A 21,034-nucleotide genomic window follows, 5' to 3' on the forward strand; every position below is an offset into this window, starting at 1 on the left:
TGTTTTCCTCTGCTCCTTGCCCACACATGTACAAGGGCACTAGCATGCCCACATACTCACACAAAACAAATAAAATGGATCTGTATCTTCATAACCCAGGTTTCAAATTTACCTATTACCTATCAGAGAAGCTGTTTCCTAGCAAATAAACTCCCACAATTTTTAGAAAACTCAAACCAAACCCAGTAATATGGGTACAAAAGGCACAAATGCTGGCTAACTTGTAAGAAACCACTCTACATGTTAATATGGCATAAGTGAAATACTTTCTTTTCTTGCTTTGTTTGTGAAACTTTGAAGAAGTAGGGGAATACTGTGAAAATAAGGGTTTCACTTTAGAGGATTGAATTATGTTACATGTAAGGCTATAGATTATTTTCTTATTAAGTATAGAAACTAAAAGAAGGCCTTCTTTATCAAAAGCATTTTTTTAAGGAAAATAAATCTATAGCTGAGGGTGATAGCTCATGACAACAGTTTAGAGCCTTAGGTAGGAGAACTGCCACAGGTCCAAGGCTAATCTTGCCTGCACTGTGAGCTTTAGACAGGCCAGGGCCCCTTTTAAAAAGCCAAAAAACCCAAAAAGCCAGGCTTAGTGCTGCACATCTTTAATCCCAGTGCTTAGGAGGCATAAACAGGTGAATCTCTGAGTTCCTGGTCTACAGAATGAGTTCCAGGACTGTCAGGACTAGATACACAGAGAAACCCTGTCTCAAAAACCAAAAAAACAAAACAAAAAGGAAAAATAAGTAAACAAAAACCCACCCCAACAAAACAAAACATTGTAAACACTGCATTGAATATACAGTCTGGCTCAAAACTTATTCCAGGTGGGAAGGACATTTCCCACCACTGAGATAAACTCAACTGAGGAAGTAAACTTTGTGCATTCATCTTTGTGCCAAAAGAAAACGACATTATTTTTGGCTATACTTATTTAAGATAAAGTATAAAACATCTGACCATTCACTCTAAACTTTATAACCTCTCTGACCTTTGTGATGAGTATTCGGTACTTTTCTACTAAGTGATCGTTGTTGTGGCAGCCTGCTAGCAGCTGCCAGACTTCTCCACGAAGAGCTTCAGGAACACCACTTCTCACTAAGGATGACAACTGCTTCGGTCTCACACTCAAGTTGAGATGCCTAAAAATAAAGCCATAATTCATTACTTTGGCAAGGGAAGAGGCTCTGAAAGATTCTTTACTGAAAATAAAATGGTGTACAAAGAAATAAGAAGGTAACAGAGTTATAATAAAAAAATGAATCATTAACATGGCACCTGTAAACCACTGTGTCTAAGTATCATTAAATCATTATCTAAAAAAGATCTGGAAGCTAGGAAGTGGTGGTAAAGGCTTTTAATCCTAGCACTTGGGAGGCAGAGGCAGATAAATCTCTGAGTTTGAGGCCAGCCTGGTCTACAGAGTGAGTTCCAAGACAGCCAGGGCTACTCACAGAGAAACCTTGTTGTAATAAAAACCAAGCAATCAACCAAACAACCAAAAAGTAACTGGAAACTACAGGGTTGTTTTTTTGGTTACAGCTTATGTACAAGTTAGAGCAAAAGTACAATTAGATGCTAGAGAAATGCTTTGCTGCTTCCACAGAGACTATCACCTGGTTCACAAATGTATAACTTCAGCTTTCCCTTTTGCCCACCTCTAACTTTGCACCCAAATGGCAAAAAACATATACACACAAAAAAAAAAAAAAAATTAGTCTTTGAAAAATTTCAATTAATGGGCATCAAGAAACAACAACAGCAACTATGAATTGCATATTTATATATTCTCAGTTACAATATTTCAAGTATGTTTTCAGCAGATTTTATGTCTCTTTCTTAAAGTAACAGCTTGAATCTATGTGGTGGCTAAGAACATTTACAAAAGCCTTGGGTTTCAGATTTCATGTGTAAAATGAACAAAATAAAGCCTGTCGTCAAACACTGGCTTGATCTCAGTGCTTTGTGTATTAAACTGACCCTATTATAAAGTCAGATGTTATGTCCACAATACGGAAAGATCAAGGAGGCTGGTCAGTTCACTGAAAGCATGGGCGATCCTGAGACATGCCACAGCTCCTCTGTGACTGGAAAACCACGATTAATAAATAAGTCACTAAAGCAGGATCCTGACCCAGAAATGCTCCTGTGATTATCAGATTGAAGCACAAGTCACTGATACAAAGAAACACCAGTACATTATAAATATGTCTGAGACTTTTCACATCACCCAAATTGTATGAGAATAATACACAGTGTATTTAAAAACTGTTCATTACTTGTTTTATGATTCTGCACCCTGATGCGAGAGATAAGGGCAATTCATATAAGTTTTTCCTTGGTTGTGTGCATATATGGAGAGTTGCCAGCAAAAAGCAGTATTAGTCTTTATGCTATTAATTAAAGGTTTGAAACATTATGGCCTTGGGGTAAATAAACTTTAACTGATACACAATTATGTGTCCTTTTCCAATTATTATTTATGATTGTTTTGATTTTCAACAGTAGAGGTAGTTGTATCATTGGCCCACAAAGTCTTCAGAAATATTTGCTATTTGACTCTTCACAGAAATATTTGCTAACCATAACTTAGACTAGTAAAATTTCTTTCAGAATAATATTGTAATAATTGACAATATTAACTCTACATATAACTAGCACAGTATTTTATACTGAGCACATTAGTGCTCCTATCTTCCAAGAGTCACAGTCAACTGAACCTGGAGAATGACACATAGATCCTAGTGCTGTTATTAAAATCTATCTTAGTGGGGCTAGAGAGATGGCTGAGTAGATAAGGGCACATACTGCTCCTCCTGAGGACTAACTTAAATTCCCAGCATCCCTATCAGGCAGCTGCCCATAACTCCAGCTCCAGGGGATCAGGCTCATTCATGTGAACACGCCCCACCCCCATCATCTCCCCCATAATTAATCATTTTTTTTAGATTTTATTTTTTTATTTTATGTATGTGAGTACACTGTTGCTCTCTTCAGACACACGAGAAGAGGATACTGAATCCCATTGCAGATGGCTGTGGGCCACCATGTCGTTGCTGGGAATTCAACTCAGAAGAGCAGTCAGTGCTCTTAACTGCTAAAACTTCTCTCCAGCCAAGTGAAAATAATTTTTTAAAAATCTACTTTCAGTAAATAAATTAGCATCAGGACCAGACTGGCTATGTTAACAAATTCTGGGTTTGCCAGTTTAGTTATCAGAATGCCTAACCTGTGTGTAAAAATGTACAAGTCTGTAATATTGTTATAGTTGAAAGAGTGCACACAATGTGATGCTGTGCTAAGTGTCTGGTAAATATTTAAAATATCAACCCTAAGATCCTAGAACATATAGGATGGGCAAAAATGTTCAGATGGATGAAACAGACTAGATTATTATATATCTGAAGACATAAAAAAAAATCAAGCAAAAGTATTTGAAACTGCCATACCACCTCCAATAGGATCTGTGTGACAAGTTCCACAGACTGAGGCAATCAACCTCAAGTGGGAGGCCTCCTGGAACCGGTTGTGGAACTCTTCACTGGAGAAAAAATATTGAGCTGCAGTTCTCATGGCAATCTATCTGTTTTGTTTTCTCTTATTTCTTTTCTTATTTACATGTTTCTGGTAGCCTAGGCCAAGATCTTAAGCGAGAATAATGGGTTAGTGGCCCCTAGAGATGGGGCCACTAACATGACCTTATCCCCAGGGAAACCAACGCTTTACTTTCTAAATCATTTACAAAACTACTATGATAAAACTTACCCAACAATAAAATTTCATATGGCTACATGTGTGTCGTTGGAGGTGGATTTTGGTATATGGTAAAGAAAGCCCTAATTAGAAAGAATTAAAATAGTTTAAATTTATACATTGAGGATTATAAAAAACCAGGCACTAGATGTTAAATAATAATTGACCATGGGGCTGGAAAGTTAGTTCAGTGGTTAAGAGCACTGACCATTAAAGATTTATTAACCTGCTCCTTGAAATATGCCACTAGCCTTGGATGACAGCCCTCACTGAATACATCCTTTTAGAATTGTTACCTGTTCTGTTTGTGATTCACTGAATACATAGTTTTAGAGTTGTAATGCTTGGATGAATTTTGTGCTTTACTGTGCCAAATGATTTTTGTTAGTATCTGTGATTGTTTTATTGTATATAGTTTCTAAGAGATATAATGTTTGGTTTAATGTATAAAATCCCCTCCTTGAGAGCTGCAGAATACACTCAGATTCAAACTGCCTCTGATTTTGTTTCTGTTTGTCACCGCCGAATCCTTACCCACCTAGCTTCAAGGACCCTCATTCCAGGGACCCCCATACCTGACTGGGGTGGTCCGTGGCATGAAACAATCTTAGGACAGCAGAAATAGATGGCAATTCCATTAATGTATTTAAGAGAATGGTAGGACATAGCTGATTATTTTAACAAAGTTTGACAACAAAACAAATGAAGGCATTATACAAAATGTGCTGGATTCACAGAAATGGAATGAGGCCTTACCAGGTATGACATCTGCTGAGACACAGCTTTACCAAAAATACAGTTAAGTTTAATAGTCAAAACCTTAATGCATAAGGCCCCTAAGGAACATTCATGATAATAACCAGAACATCAGAATAGAGACACGATCAGATCACTTTCAAATTTAGCTTTTTCCACCCAGGACATCCTACCAAGGAAGAAAAGATATGCTATACATGTCTCACCAGAGCACCTCAAGTTATGCTAATCAGCAACCGAAGGTAATATACTGTTTGTAAACAGGCTTCCTAACACTGCTGTCAAACTCTTTTTGTTGTTTTTCTTTTAGACAGGGTCTCTTTGTGCATCCCTGGCTGGCTTTGAGCTCATTATATAGGCCAGGCTGGCCTTCAATTCAGGGAGATCCTCTGTCTCTGCATCCTGAGTGCTGGGATTTAAAGGCACCATGCCCAGCCAAATTCTTTGATATACAATTCTGCACTATAGCCCAGGCTGAACTTGAAGTCTTAATCTTCCTCCTTCCACATCCAATCTCTGAGATTGGAGACATGTTCTACCATGCTTAGTTTGTAGGAATCAGTCACGTTTTGTTTTGCAGTTTTGATGATTAAACTGAGAGCCTCAAGCATGCCCAGCAAGTGTCCCACTACAGAGTTAATTCCCAGCGTAAGCCTAAACTATTTATTTTAGTAGTAAAAAAAAATAATGGATACAGCAAGGCACTCATATCATGCTCATACTCAGGATACTCAGCATTGCCATTTCAGGCATTATATGTATCAAAGGTAAGGGAAAACCCTACCCCTATCTCTCTCTCTCTCTCTCTCTCTCTCTCTCACACACACACACACACACACACAGCACGACTATCTTCTAAACTCCCCTGATTATTGGATATTAACAATGGAGTATATTTTTTTCTTCATAACAATTTAACAGATTTATTTAAAATTGTTATAAAGATGAACTGCTGTTCTGCTCACTGAAGCACTCTGACATTAATGCTTTTTTGGGGACTCACTTTTATATTAAAATTTCCCACACAAATGGCAATTAAAAAACTGACAATATCTGATTTCTGTCCCCTACTTTTCTACTTGCCAACTGTACTTAGATATCTTTAAACTCCATGGGGAAATTTATCTAACACTGAGAATAACTAATAATTGGAAGAGAGGAAAACAGACTGAAAAAGAACCATCTCCAATTGGAGTAGATTTTTAAGCCAGTTCACCACGTCTGTGGCCTGCTAACGGTTAAACATTTGGCCTGAATAGCTGCAGGTTGGTATCTTCAAAAGGGCAAACAAGACAGGTCTCACCGACAGGTCTCCCGCATAGCACCAATAGCTACATTTTAGAAGTATATATCTGAAACCCTAAGGAATTCCTTGCACCAGAGGTTGTAGGGGATGTCTAAATTTTGAGTTAAACAGAGTTCTGATTGCATCTAATTTCAGAGTACCACAGAACCATGCCTGTATTCATTACATTTCCTCATCCCTCTAGTAGAGGGCACACTGCTGAAAACAGATTTTATAGCCACACGTAGACTTGTGGAGAAGTCTCATTTGCACAAAGCCATTGTAGAGAAACCTTATACTCCTTCAGTTAGAACTTGGCAAGCAAGAGGCAGCTCTGGCTTTAAGAGTGGAGGTGGAGGAGGCAAGATCTGTGGTTATAATCGACTAACTAGTCATTCCTATCTTCTCCAATGTACAGGACCAAATGACCTTTCTCCTCTTCCTCTCTGCCTATGAATTCCATGTCTGGACATTTTTCTTATCAGTGAGACTTTATTAGGTTTCTAATGATCTCAAACTGATTCATGTGTTTGTTATTATCCTTATAAATGTCTAATAGATTCCCGAATGAGATCTTATTTGCAGATCTCTGTTATTGGCTCCAGATTGCAAATTAGGTAAGAATTGAGAGTGACAGGTGAGAAGCAGAGTGAATCTATAACTCACCATTTTGACAGCAGTTCTCCCCATGTTTCAAGAATTTTTTCTGCACATTCTTTGGATACATCCCCAAATCCACTCAAGAGAGGTTCATCATTATCTGTAATAAGCAAAGGAAGGAAGGAAGGAAGGAAGGAAGGAAGGAAGGAAGCAAGGAAGGAAGAAAAGAAAGAAAAGAAAAGAAGAGAAAGAGAAGAGAAAAGAAAGAACATGGGATTATAAAAGGCAAATGTAAACATTTATTGGGAACATGAAGCTATAATGTTATGTTCTCAATATTTATGCACAATGCTTTTATAATCTGTTTAATTCTCTCTTGCTTTCTATATGTCATTATTATGTCAATTATAGAAAAGTCATTTATATATAAAAAACGAACTCAAAACGTGAAATGTCCTTTTTTACAAAGTAATCAGTTTTATGTTCAAAACCATGTCACAGTTTTTTCTAAAATAGTAAAGAACAAAGCTAGCCCACAAGAGTCTAGTAAAGGAACGTGGTAAATGGTGGAATAAATGATGGTTTTATTGAATCATTTCTCATTTTTGTTTCTCTAGCTCACTTTCCCAACTGTTACCTTTATGTGTCTGAAAATGCTCTAATGACATTTAATACTTTGCATACTAATTTAAAAATATTGAATTATGTCAGTTATGTAAGGTAAATGAATGCAAGTGTTTGTATTTACATAATGATATAAGAAGATGAAGAGGTAAATCATCAGTATGATCTGTTAAAAAAACCAAACAAATGGAGCATAATCAAGAAATTAATAATCACTGCATGAGTGAATGAGCTATCATGAATATTATTTCTGGTCTTTAATGACATTATGACTTTAATGTTCTTTAGAATGACATTAAATTAGAACAGAAAACAAAATATTAATGAATAATTTAAAATTTAAGTAATCAAAATTAAGAATATATAGGAGACTAGATAGACGGCCCAGAGGTTGAGAACAGTAACTACTCTTTCAGAGAACCTGGATTCAGTTTTCAACACCCATCTGTGGCTCACAACCACCCTGTAAATCCAATTGCAAAGGCTCTGAAGCCTTCTTTTCTTCTTGGACAACAGGCATGCCCATGGTGCACAGACATATATGCAGGCAAAACACCCATAGACATTAAAATCAAAAATAAAATTAATTTCAATTTAATTAATCAGAATTAGAGACTATAAAATATGCAAGTGGTAAAGAAAATGACAGTGAGGGGCTGAGGACATAGCTCAGTGACAGACAAGTAGTACACTTAGCATATTTGAGGCCCTGATTCACACCCAGCACCAAAGAAGAGAAAACAGAAGGTAAAATGGGACATTTCCACTTAACCCTCTGAGTACTGGTGCATTTGTAATGGTTTGCTATCTGCAGCATTAGGATTATGCTGATTTTCACTGCTTTATTGTGCATATGCCTAGAAATGATTGTCCCAAGTTAAAAACCATTATTTTCAAGGATTTAATAATTGTCTGATCAACTGTCTTTTCAAACAGTTATAAAAATTTATATTCTCATTAACTGGGTACAACAGTCCTTGCATGTCCTTTTACATCCTCACTCAGCAAAACTGTGAGGACAGCATTACCATGTACTCCTCCTTCAGAGATGATTGCCTCAAAGCAGCAACTTTAAAGTTAAGCATATAAATCTTTGACACCTATTATTAAACTTCCTACATTGTTAGCATTTTGGATATTTTCATAATTATGATTGTGAGACAAGGAAAGACAGACTGAATATAAATATTTCTGTATGTGAATAATGGAGAGCAGAAAAAAACTCAAGACTCTAAGGACAATTTCCCACAAGCCCATTAGTATGCCAAAATGATACTACTTTGTAATTTCTCAATTTTCCATTCTCTATTCATTAAAACATCCACCACATACAACCTGTGATGGAAAACATAAAAACTGTGCTAAAATGGGCTGGATCTCACTGGTGAACCTAATTATACAATGGAATCTTTGCAATGTCAAGAAAATTTACATTTTACATGGTGTGGCAAGTCCTTCCAGAGAATCTTCCACAATTCTCTCCTATTGCTCTAGACTCTTTCAATAAATCCTGATAGCAATACCATGAAATTTGTCATTAGAATCCAAAGGTACTCAAGTTATAGGTAGAGAAAGGGAATGTGAAGTCATTTCAAGTGTCAGAATATTATTTTGTAAATTCAGCTTTCTATTCAAATGTCCTCTAGGTGAGAAACCTCTGTGGAATATTGTCATTTTCCCCAAGGAGCAAACATCACAGTACAATAGCTTTCCTGGTGGGAAAGCTGGATTAGAAAGATTTTGCTTGAAGAAGGCATGGCGAAGATCCCTGCATTACAGATTTGTCACAAATGACCTGTTATATGCGTGGATCCTAGGACTTAACTTCTGCCAGTATTTTCTGAGTACCCAGCAATATCACTCCTGGGCATATACCCAAAAGATGCTCCAACATGTAATAAGGACACATGCTCCACTATGTTCATAGCAGCTTTATTTATAATAGCAAGAAGCTGGAAAGAACCCAGGTGTCCCCCAACAGAGGAATGGATACAGAAAATGTGGTACATTTATACAATGGAGTACTAATCAGCTATTAAAAACAATGAATTTATGAAATTCTTAGGCAAATGGATGGATCTGGAGAATATCATCCTTAGTGAGGTAATCCAATCACAAAAGATCACACATGATATACACTCACTGATAAGTGGATTTTAGGCCAGAAGCTCAGAACACCCAAGACACAATTTGCAAAACACATGAATCTCAAGAAGAAGGAAGACCAAAGTGTGGACACTTTGATCCTTCTTAGAAGGGGAAACAAAATACTCATGGAAGGAGTTACAGAGACAACATTAGGAGCAAAGACTGAAGTCATGACCATCAAGAGACTGCCCTACCTAGGATCCATCCCATAAACCACCACCAAACCCAGACACTACTGCAGATGCCAACAAGAGCTTGCTGACAGGAGAATGATATAGCTGTCTCCTGAGAGCCTCTGCGAGTGCCTGACTAATTAATACAGAAGTCATCCATTAGACGGAGCAGAGAGTCCTCACTGAAGGAGCTAGAGAAAGCATCCTAGGAGCTGAAGGGGTTTGCAGCCCCATAGGAGGAACAACAATACGGTCTAACCAGTAACTCCAGAGCTGCCTGCGACTAAACCACCAATCAAAGAAAGAACATGGCAAGACTCATGGCTCTAGCTGCATATGTAGCTAAGTGTACTGGCTATTTTTGTGTCAACTTGACACAGCTGGAGTTATCACAGAGAAAGGAGCTTCAGTTGAGGAAATGCCTCCATGAGATCCAACTGTAAGGCATTTTCTCAATTAGTGATCAAGGGGGAAAGGTCCCTTGTGGGTGGGACCATCCCTGGGCTGGTAGTCTTGGGTTCTATAAGAGAGTAGGCTGAGCAAGCCAGGGGAGGCAAGCCAGTAAAGAACATCCCTCTATGGCCTCTGCATCAGCTCCTGCTTCCTGACCTGCTTGAGTTCCAGTCCTGACTTCTTTGGTAATGAACAGCAGTATGGAAGTGTAAGCCGAATAAACCCTTTCCTCCCCAACTTGCTTCTTGGTCATGATGTTTGTGCAGGAATAGAAACCCTGACTAAGACACTAAGGATAGCCTAGTTGGTCATTAATGGGAAGAGCAGCCCTTTGTCTTGGCCCCAGTATAGGGGAATGCCTGGGCCAGGAAGCGGGAGAGGGTGGGTTTGGGAGCAAGGGGAGAGGGGAGGGGACTTTCAGAGTGGAAACTAGGAAAGGGGTTAACATTTGAAATGTAAGTAAAGAAAATATCTAATAAAAAAATTTAAAAAAAGACAAAAACAAAAAAATAGAAAGAAAAAGCACACATAATCATGGATATTTACTTTTTAATGAAGTTAATCATTTATTTTTGTTAATGTGATTGTTTTGCCAGAAGTGTTCAAGGCAGCCTATTTATCTCTATTGAGTTTTGCACTTTAAATCTCAGCTCAAAACAACTCTTAGGATGTCCAACAAACTCTCCAAAATGAAAAAACAAATTTGATGAACGTCGTGTGAATTTTACAGATACAAACTCAAATGACTTTCTATCATCACAGTGTCATTCATTAAAAATAAAGCCCTTGCACTGTTATGACAACCACTGTGAAATGTTCATTTTTTTCCTATGTCAAAAACTTCCTTCTAGTTGGTGAGATGGCTCAGCGGGTGTACTGGCTAGTTTTATGTCAACTTGACACAGCTGGAGTTATCATAGGAAAAAGGAGCTTCAGTTGAGGAAATGCCTCCATGAGATCCAACTGGAAGGCATTTTCTCAATTAGTGATCAAGGAGGAAAGGCCCCTTGTGGGTGGTGCCATCTCTGGGCTGGTAATCTTGGTTCTATGAGAGAGCAGGCTGAGCAAGCCAGAGGAAGCAAGCCAGTAAGGAACATCCCTCCATGGCCTCTGCATCAGCTCCTGCTTCCTGACCTGCTTGAGTTCCAATCCTGACTTCCTTTGGTAATGAACAGCAGTGTGGAAGAGTACCCCGCGCCCCCCCCCCCCCGCCCCCAAGTGCTTCTTGGTCATGATGTTTGTGCAGGAATAGAAACTCTGACATAGGGTAAGAACACTGACAATTTTCCAAAGGTCCTGAGTTCAAATCCCAGCAACCACAAGGTGGCTTACAACCACGCTTAATGAGATCTGACATCCTCTTCTGGTGTACTTATGTACAATAGTAAATAAATCTTTGGGCCGAAGCGAGCAGGGCCGGTCAGAGCGAGCAGAGGTCCTAAATTCAATTCCCAACAACCACATGAAAGCTCACAACCATCTGTACAGCTACTCATATACATAAAATAATAAATAAATCTTAAAAAAAAAAACTTAAAAAACTTCCTTCTAGCTCCCACTTCTTTGTGACCAATAGATTATAAAATCTCATTTTCCAAATGTGATTACAAATATCTTAAAGAATGCCCAAATGTGGGCTGGTGGGATGGCTCACTGGGTAAAGGTGCTTGCTTGCTGTTAAGCCTGTTGACCTCAGGGTAATCCCTGCAACCCACAGAGTAAAAGGAAAGAACAGACTGCCGCCAAGTTTTCCTGACCTTCATTGTTACACTGTGGTGCAAGTATAAAACATACACACAGAAATAAATGCCAGAGAGGGTGTGCATAGCAACTTCAATGATTTTCTAACATCTCCTAGTTGTTTGTCTATGAGAGACTCTCATGAGTGCTCTCTGAGTTCTAACACCACATCCCACTGCCAGCCCCTGATAAAGATGAAGATGCAGCAGTATGCACAGCTCTCCCTATACATAAACCAACCTCTCTACACTTACCTTCTTCTTCATCATCTTCTGGGGGAGAGGGGATCATGGAGCTCTGGGATCCAGACTGTGGCAGGCGAACTGAAGGACTGGCTGTGGTTTTCCTCCTCTCTCTCTCTGACTCACTCTCCAAACACACAACTTCATATAAAGTGTCAGCATTATTCTTTTTCTCCTTTTGCTTTATCTTGATGACAAAAAAGAATGTATTATGTAGCAAACGTCTTTGTTTTAATTATCATTTTTAGTTTTGTATTGGATGCAAGAACAAGTGGTGTTTCTTGAATTCCACACTAAATGTAACCTTTATCAAGTAGAGAAGGGTAAGTTAAAGCCCTGGCATGGTCTTTTAATCCCAGCACATGGGAATCAGAAGCAGGCAGATATCTGTGAGTTCAAGCCAGCTAGTCTACGTAGAGACCTTGTCTCTAAAACAAAACAAAACAAAAAAAACAAAAAAAAACCCCAACCTCTTAAGAAAATTGGACATTGTAACTGAGACTACAGTTTTATAGTTTTATGTCATTAAAATAAATCATTAAATATTTAATCACCAATAAATATTGACAAAAGTCAATGTGAAAGTCAACTGTCCTGTGTCTTTCCAATAAATTTAAGGTGTCTTTTCAGGTTTCCTACTTAAAACCACATATCAAAACCATTGATACACTCTCAAAGTTTAGCACAAAGAAATCCCTTTCCTTCTTTTGCTTAGTTCAAACAGTATACAAACATTTTTCAGTAGGTGGAGATGAACAGCAGGCAAGACATCAATAAAATTCCTAACAATTTGTGCCAAGCAACTTCCAACCTACACTCTGGTTTTTACTTTTAGGCAAGCATCATAAACAATTTATACGGGCCTAATTAAAAAATAATTAGACACGGGCTGGAGAGAGGGCTCAGTAGTTAAGAGCACTCACTGACTGCTCTTCCAGAGGTCCTGAGTTCAACTCCCAGCAACCACATGGTGGCTCACAACCATCTGTAATGGGGACCCATTGCCCTCTTTTGGTGTGTCTGAAGACAGCGACAGGGTACTCACATATATAAAGTAAATACATAAATCTTAAAAAAAAAGTTTAAAAAATTAGATATTCTATCAACATAATACATATTTTGAGCACCTTAATATTCCTATTATTGCCAGTTGAAGAAGAGAAAGTTAACTTGAAATAAGGATCATGGGGGAGATGAAGGCTATAAAAAGCACAACAAAGGATGCTGAAAGCACAGAAAGGTACAAAGCATAGTAGATGGACGGTGGAGGACAAGGACATCTACAGGGTACAGGAACACCAGAGTAGAGTCTACCATCCTAGCCTCTACCTGGCTTTTCATTAAAAGCATTACTCCAACCTTAGGAGTAAGGCCAAGATTATAGCAATGTGTCCTTTCAAAAGTGCAATTTAAAATAGGAGTCTTAGATTGAAGGCCAGGAATCCCTGCTGCATTAAGCGTCTCTGCCAGTAGAGGCCAAGCACAATCACAGAATAAGCACAACAAAACCTTGCCAAGTCAGACCACAGGATATCTAATTAGGTTAGCAACTGTTTTTAGGGTTGATTAATTCTCCAGACAAATATATTTGTCTCTAACCCAGCTGCTTATTGTTAGTTAAGGACTCTGGCTCTGTGCAGTTACCAAGTGGCCTGCAGGTTTGAGTCTAGGAGATATGCAAATAATTTCTGTCGGATAGAAAGGATGACCCAAAGGTTACCTACTTATAGCATAGTAACCTTAGATCCACTCCCCCAACCTCCCAGATAGGGTTTCTCCATGTAGCTTTGGCTGTCCTTTGGCTATGTAGACACCAGGCTGGCCTCAAACTCAAGAGTTCTGCCTGCCTTTGCCTTCTGAGTGCTGGTATTAAATTAAAGGTCTGGCAGTGATCTTAATCTTACAGCTATTGATTTTTTTTTAAATAGAAGAACCAAATAGGCCCGAGTTCTTAAGTACTTAAGTACTTAGTGTTATCATCTTTATGACTAATGAACAAAATTAAAATCCTCAAGATATATCATCCCTAAACTGAAAACAGTGTGATTTTGAGAACTAGAATGATAGGAAAATACTATCTAAATCTTTTGATGTAAGTTTGTTAAGTTACTTAAAAAACAAACAAAACAAAACAAAAAAGGATCTCACTGTGTGGCCCCACCTAGCCTCAAAGTCAAGAGGGATTCATGCGATGCTGCCTTCTGAATGCTGGGATTAAAGATGGGCATCAACATGCCCGGCCTATATGGCTCTTTGAAACATCACCTAATTGCTATCTGAAACATTTCAAAGATTAACTACACAGCTCTCCATGTTAAAAAAAAAAAAAAAACCAACAACAACAACAAAAAGTAAATGTTTCTATAAGACTACAAAAGTAAGGTAACCAAATGTCATTCACCTAGAAAGTCTTCCTTGCTCACAGTGTCAACAATACACCTTCTAAGTTATACAGAGTTGAGAATGGGAGCAAGCTGATAAGTTAATAACTCCATATGTGAAAATATTCACTGTTCAAGCACATGGGATTCATTATACTATTTTAAAAACCTCTCTCTGAATTTTCTATAATCAAAAGCTTTGAAATTTACATGTTATAATACATATTTTTATAAATATTAAATAATCTAAATATTTACTAAGATGAATGTTCAAAAATGCCGTGAGCTCCAGAGTTTGTGCTGTTGTCCCTGACTCGTAAGTTTCTGCTACCTAAATCAAATACAGATCTTGCTTTGCTGGACTCTTGTGACTGCTTGGGTTGCTTTGGATTTCTCAGACCCCAACACTTAGAACTACTATGTTCTATGTCCTTAGGATAAATCAGTGAATAGCACCTTAGTAGAGATAAAATGGCCAAGAAACATAAGAGTAAATATATTACATAATATACACTATACCATAAAAAAATGGCAGCTGGTTATATACATGTTATATTATACACAAAGACACATGCACACATGTACTTGCTCACTCATAGTACTAAATGGGGAGAGAAGAAGGATGGAGAGATGAGCATTATTCAGTACAATCCAAAGGAAAGGATTCCAAGGAGTAGTTGATAAAAAAACAGATAAGACTGAGTTCTTAAGAATGTGACTAGGCAGGTGGATATCTGAGTTTGAGGCTAGCCTGGCCTACAAAGTGAGTTCCAGAACAGCCAGGGCTACACAGAGAAACCCTGTCTCGGAAAAAAAAAAAAAACCAAAAACCAAAAAAAAAACCCAAGAACACAACAGAATCTAAGCTGTCAGAAATTATTAATCTGAAATTACAACAAACACAAATGAAGAGGAAGATGTTACTCATTGTTCCATAAGGATCATTCAGTGATTTTTGAAGGAGCTATAGTATATTATGCTCAACTGTGTCAAAGAAAATCTGCTCAAAAAACAACAACAACAAAAGTTTCAGGAGAAAACAAAACCACTACAACAAAAGAAAAGCACACTAAAGAATTAGCAGAACATTCCAGAAATGAAAAATGCAAGTATAAAATTAAAAAACAAAAAACCCAAAAACAACAACAAAAAACCTTTCAATAGACAAAGTAGTAGGCTGAAAAAGTAAAAAAAAAAAAAGAACTTTACATTCGGGCTGGAGAGATGGCTTAAGGTTAAGAGCACTGACTGCTCTTCCAGAGGTGCTGAGTTCAATTCCCAGCAACCACATGGTGGCTCACAACCATCTGTAATGAGATCTGATGCCCTCTTCTGGGGTGTCTGAAGACAGCTACAGTGTACTCACATACACAACTTGAGGAATGCTAAATGTTCTTCAGGATGAGGTCAAATGAGGATATAAAGAACCCTGGAGCTTTAGAAAATGTGAAGATTATCCAATGTGAGCAAAAATTAAGAGATGAGTTCCCTTCTTAATACATTAAAAAGGCATATGGTTGTTTAGGAGCTCTAACAATAAACCATCAACCATCCTCAGGTGTGGTCCTCCTTTCTTATCCTCTCGGCACCCAGGTGACGTACCTGCTTCAGTTTCAGAAAGAAGTTTTCAGTAGTGCTCCGTTTGCTGAAGGGCCAGAATAACCTTTCATTAGGTGAGCACACTCGAACTTTTGTCTCTAGAAGAAACCGAACAGGTTCCTGTACTTCAGTTATCACCAAATCCACAGCTGTTGTCATGAACAGCACTTTATCTAGCGAGGGAGAAACAAGAGAGAGAAAAGGAATGAAGATGTATTTGTTCATGTAATCAGTTAAGTAAGTGCTCTTGTTATAAGTATTCTAGATATTTAAGGTCAATCATAAAAATTCTGTCAGTAAACCAGACTAGTAACCGAAATTAGTTTCCACTGAGAATTCTGAGCCTAGGTAGGATCCCAGAAGTGGGATTAGAAGTAGCAGTACAATAGTAGAAAATGTATAGTCAGAAGGTCTGCAAAGTTACTGTAAGTCTCTGAGTCAGCTTTACAAATACTGTAAATTCTCAAACCTAAATGTGGTTAATAATAACTTTGGGAAAAAACAGGTTGTCATACTGTAGCCCAGCTTGACCTAGAACTCACAGACATCTGCCTGCCTCAGCCTCCAGAGTGCTTCACCATACCCAGCAGGCCATTTCATTCTTTAGAGCAATCTATCTGCTTATATCATTTATTCATTAATATATAACATAACAGCTGAAGAGAAACGGCATTCAGTACAACAGTTGCACATAGCATCATATTTTCAAGATGGAATACACACTATATATAAAGGTCATTCAGGAGGCAAAAACTGTTTTGGGTTTTGTTTTGTTTTTCCCTCCCTCCCTTCCATCCTTCCTTTTTTTCTCCTTCATTATTTTCTTTTCCTTTTTTTTGACACAAGGTATCACTTTGAGCTCTGACTATCTTGGAACTCACTTTGTAGACCTGGCTTGCCCGGAATTTACGAAATCTACCCGTGTGTTGGGATTAAAGGTGTGTACCACAATGTTTGGATGAGCAAAGCTGTTCACTAGGCTGAAAACTAACTTAGAAAAATATTCCTATAGAAACTATTTTAGAAATCTACATAAGATATAAGAGAGGCCAGCAATGATGGCTCAGCAGGAAACAGTGCCTGCCACCTAGCCTGATGACCTGAGTTCAATTCCCAGAATGATGCTGGAAGAAGAGGACCAACTCCCACTGACCTCTACATGCACCCTGGCTAACACCCCCCCCCCAACACATATACATACATACATACATACATGCACACACACACACACACATATACACACACACACATAAATGTTATGAAAAAAGGGAAGGGAAAAAGGAAGAGAGAAGGAAAGAAAAATAAATAAGCAAAAATTTTACTGTTTTTAGATTAAATTTAGTAAGACATTCAAGAATTATTCAAATTATTTGTTTCACCAAGATTTCCTAATTAAAAAAAAAATGTATATATCAAAAATGTTGGGGCTGGAGAGGTGGCTCAAAGGTTAAGAGCACCAGCTGCTCTTCCAAAGGTCCTGAGTTCAAATTCCAGCCACCACATGGTGGCTCACAACCATCCATAACGAGATCTGACGCCCTCTTCTGGAGTGTCTGAAGACAGCTACAGTATACTTACATTTAATAAATAAATAAATCTTAAAAAAAAATGTCTGTGACCAGGCCAGGTGTGGTGGTGAGTACCATTTATTTATATTGGCACTTGAAAGTTAAGGGCAAGATCTCTGTGAATTTGAGGTAAACCTGGTCTACACAGTAAGTTCCAGGACACCAAGGGCTACACACAGAGCCCTTCCAAATCCCAAACTAAAAAAATATCAGTATGAGTCAGGCAGTGGGGGTGTACGCCTTTAATCCCAGCACTTGGGAGGCAGAGGCAGGCGGATTTCTGAGTTTGAGGCCAGCCTGGTCTACAGAGTGAGTTCCAGGACAGCCAGGACTATACCGAGAAACCCTGTCTCGAAAAACAAAACAAAACAAAAAAATTTCCGTACGATCTCAGGGTTCTAGTGGCAGTTCAGTGGTAAAGAGGACTTGCTGCTCTTTTGGAGGACCCAAGTTTAATTCCCAGCACCCACACTGTAGCATAATTATCTGTTACTGCAGTTTCAAGAGATTTGACCCTCTCTTTTGACCTCGATTGGTACCAGGCATGAAGGTGTTGTACAGACATACATGTAGCCAAAACATCCATACATGTAAAATAAGAATGAATAAGGCCTAAAGATATTCTGCAGTACCTTTAGGAGTTTCTTCATTCACAACTTGAAAATGTGGGGATTTCGGGTTCCAGCTTCCAGTAATAACATATGACTTTCCATCTGAGCTTTTGCCCATAGATTCCTAAGGAAAAGCGTAAACATAAACCTTAATGCCAAAGGCAGCTCACCCTCATCTTGAGGCTTTTCAAAACTAGGATTTCAGAACACATAACGTTAATAAAGATTGTACTGAGTTTTTCAAGTTTATAGTGTATATAATAACACTATCTATCTATCTATCTATCTACCTACCTACCTACCTAACTACCTACCTAAGAGGGAAGTCTCCAAAATAAATACTCAAAGCATACAGGAATCTACACTGCAGCAAAGACTTTAAGTTTCAAGTTACCTACAACAACTACTGTTCTTTGCTAGGAAAGAAGGGGATGACAGTGCCTCATAATCAATGAAATGTATCAGAAAAACCAGTGGTTGCAACCAAGTTCTACTAATTGCAGACCACCTGAAAATGACTAAATAGACTGGGTCCATGTGAAAAGTCTAACTGACCACATTGTATCCCAAATTAACCAACTGCTTCCTGTAACAGCTTCAACTTTGAAGGTGTTTATGAAGCACCAGTGCTCTGATATAAGGGACAAATTGTGATGCAAAAGCATAAAACCAGACTATTGCATTTGCCTCTGCAACCATCAACTTAAAAGCCTCCTCTCAGGATGCCAGCACTCTCATTCCAGAGGAGAAAATACAATGAGTTGTTTGTCTTCCTTCCAAGTTCATCACTGCAGATACAGTAATTATTCACACTTGCAATTGCTTGGCCTTCTCTGGGATGAAACAGCAAACCATTAATGAAATCTGAATGGCCCTCTAAAACCTTATATTCATTTTTAATTTGATGATCTGAAATAAACCTAATTTTCATATCAGCAACTGAAGTACAAAATTTGATTAGTGGAGGACATGATTCAAGGCTAGTTTCTGGACTCCTATGCTATTAATAATGATTCTAAGATGAAATAATGTATAGTGTTTAGTATTCAACTCTTTCTGTGTTTTTTCTTCTGGACATGGACAATGTCAACAGCCAAATAAGCACAGCTGCTATAGTCGGATTAGATTTATTGATTCTCCAGTGTAAAAGGCATTATATACTACTACATTCATAGTGTAGACAGCTTTTCATGTGGCATCATGCTTAGTATTTTATGTTGAAACTCAAAAGACAACAAAACAGCCTTCTACTGAACAATGTGTGAAACAGAGACGTCACTGATGTATGTAGCCTTGAGTAAAGCCGCTCAAGTATCAGAGATTGTTTAAAGGCAGAGAGAGGAGCACGTGAATGATTACAGTTAAGATTAGCACATCAATTACTTGCATAACTGGTTCTAAAGTTATATGTAAGATAAATGTACATAAAGCATTGGTGAAATTTATAACTTTTAGTTTTATAAATAATGACTTTCATATACTTGCAATAATAATACCTCCTACTATTTTCTTTCTTTCTTTTTTTTTTTTTTTTTTTGGTTTTTCGAGACAGGGTTTCTCTGTATAGCCCTGGCTGTCCTGGAACTCACTTTGTAGACCAGACTCAGAAATCCCCCTGCCCCCCAGTGCTGGGATTAAAGATGTGCGCCGCCATGCCCGGCTATTTTCATTTTTATTTCATTTTTTAAATTTGATTAAAAAAAAAAAAAGGTCCTGTGTGATTGCCCCTACCTCCCAAGGGATCTTATAGGCATATGCTACAATTACTCCTACTTGGGTTCTTTTGTTGTTGGTGGTGGTGATTTTGTTTTGATTTTGAGTCAGGGTTTCTCTGTATAGCTCTGGCTGTCCTGGAACTCACTTTGTACAGAGCAAGCCATCCTTAAACTCAGAGATCTGCCTGCCTCTGCTTCCCAAGTGTATGTGCCTGGTCCCTACTTGTAAAGTAAAGGATCTGACAGTTTGATTCTTACATCAATCCTATCTCATAAGTAGACAAAAAATATTATTCCCACTACACAGGTCAAGACACCAAGGCTGACCTACACATTCAAGGTCAGACTTGTAACTCCCATGTCCCTTTGTGCATTGCTTTGTTGCTTACACAAACACTTTTATATAAGTGTTTATATATAAGACATGTTTTGAGTCTAATGTGATAAGGTAAATCAATAGAAAAACAAAATAGAAGTAGCTTATAGATTTCTAATAAAAACCAACCACAACCAAAAGAACCCACAACAACAACAAAATCTCACCAAATCCAACAAGTGCATATCACTATTTCGGACATCTTTTCCTGGGCTAAGGAGAAGACCAAAGCACCTGTTTAAAAAAAAGAGAGAGAGAACTGACATAAATGTGATAAAACTAACAATATAACTTAAAATACAACCAATATTTTCATCATAATCATCTTTACCTGAGCTACGCAAATTTTGTCTTTTATTATCACATACTAGAGATCAGCAGTAATAATTAAAGATTTATCAGAGTGATTTTAAGAGTAAGAAACACTGCAAAAAGCACAAAATAATTACCAAGAGTCAATATACTCTGTAAGTAAAATTCTAATAAAGTGTATGACTACTCTACTAGACAGATTAAAAAACAAAACTCATATTTACGCTAAACATAAAAAAAAAATGTTTACCTTTCAATGGCAAGTTCTTTGTTAGCTGTCTGCTGCACACAGATAACAATCTTCTTATCAATTCCTTGTCGAAGTTTAAAGCATTGCCTGTCCTTGTCTTTGGGAACAGCACTGTAAGAAGGCCAATATATTTCATTAATGTTGCTAATAATTATCTTGTCAGATATGATGGTAACAAAGGCCTTATATTTCTGATTCTTTCCTCTGGTTTACAAGTAATAGCAAAAAAGAAACTAGAACTGAATGTGAATAACAGGATGAAAAAACAGTGACTAATTTCTTATTGCCTAGCCATGACAAGTTACTAATCTTAGGTAGTGCTGACCTTGTGTTATTAATACTAATGCTGTTATTATTAAAACAAGAAAAGGAGCTAATAAATACCAGCTTAATAAAGATTGAAAAGCCACTTTACAAAAATAATCACCAAATGTACCATCTATTC

General features: G+C 37.8%; 1 protein-coding gene across 3 annotated transcripts in view; it reads right to left on the reverse strand.

The window, feature by feature from the left end:
- Positions 1-21,034, reverse strand: part of Rabgap1 (RAB GTPase activating protein 1) — a 124,214-nt gene that overhangs the window by 56,294 nt on the left and 46,886 nt on the right. For all 3 annotated transcript variants that reach the window (XM_021155632.3, XM_085834965.1, XM_021155633.3), the window contains exons 7-13: positions 20,590-20,700; positions 20,195-20,261; positions 17,958-18,060; positions 15,761-15,930; positions 11,790-11,964; positions 6,464-6,557; positions 995-1,145 (exon numbers count right to left, since the gene is read on the reverse strand). In XM_021155632.3, the coding sequence (XP_021011291.1) occupies positions 995-1,145; positions 6,464-6,557; positions 11,790-11,964; positions 15,761-15,930; positions 17,958-18,060; positions 20,195-20,261; positions 20,590-20,700 (871 nt within the window). The remainder of the gene's footprint in view (positions 1-994; positions 1,146-6,463; positions 6,558-11,789; positions 11,965-15,760; positions 15,931-17,957; positions 18,061-20,194; positions 20,262-20,589; positions 20,701-21,034) is intronic.

The sequence above is a fragment of the Mus caroli genome, unplaced genomic scaffold (assembly GCF_978045245.1).
Source record: "Mus caroli unplaced genomic scaffold, Mus_caroli_1 scaffold_2, whole genome shotgun sequence".
NCBI classification, from domain to species: domain Eukaryota; kingdom Metazoa; phylum Chordata; class Mammalia; order Rodentia; family Muridae; genus Mus; species Mus caroli.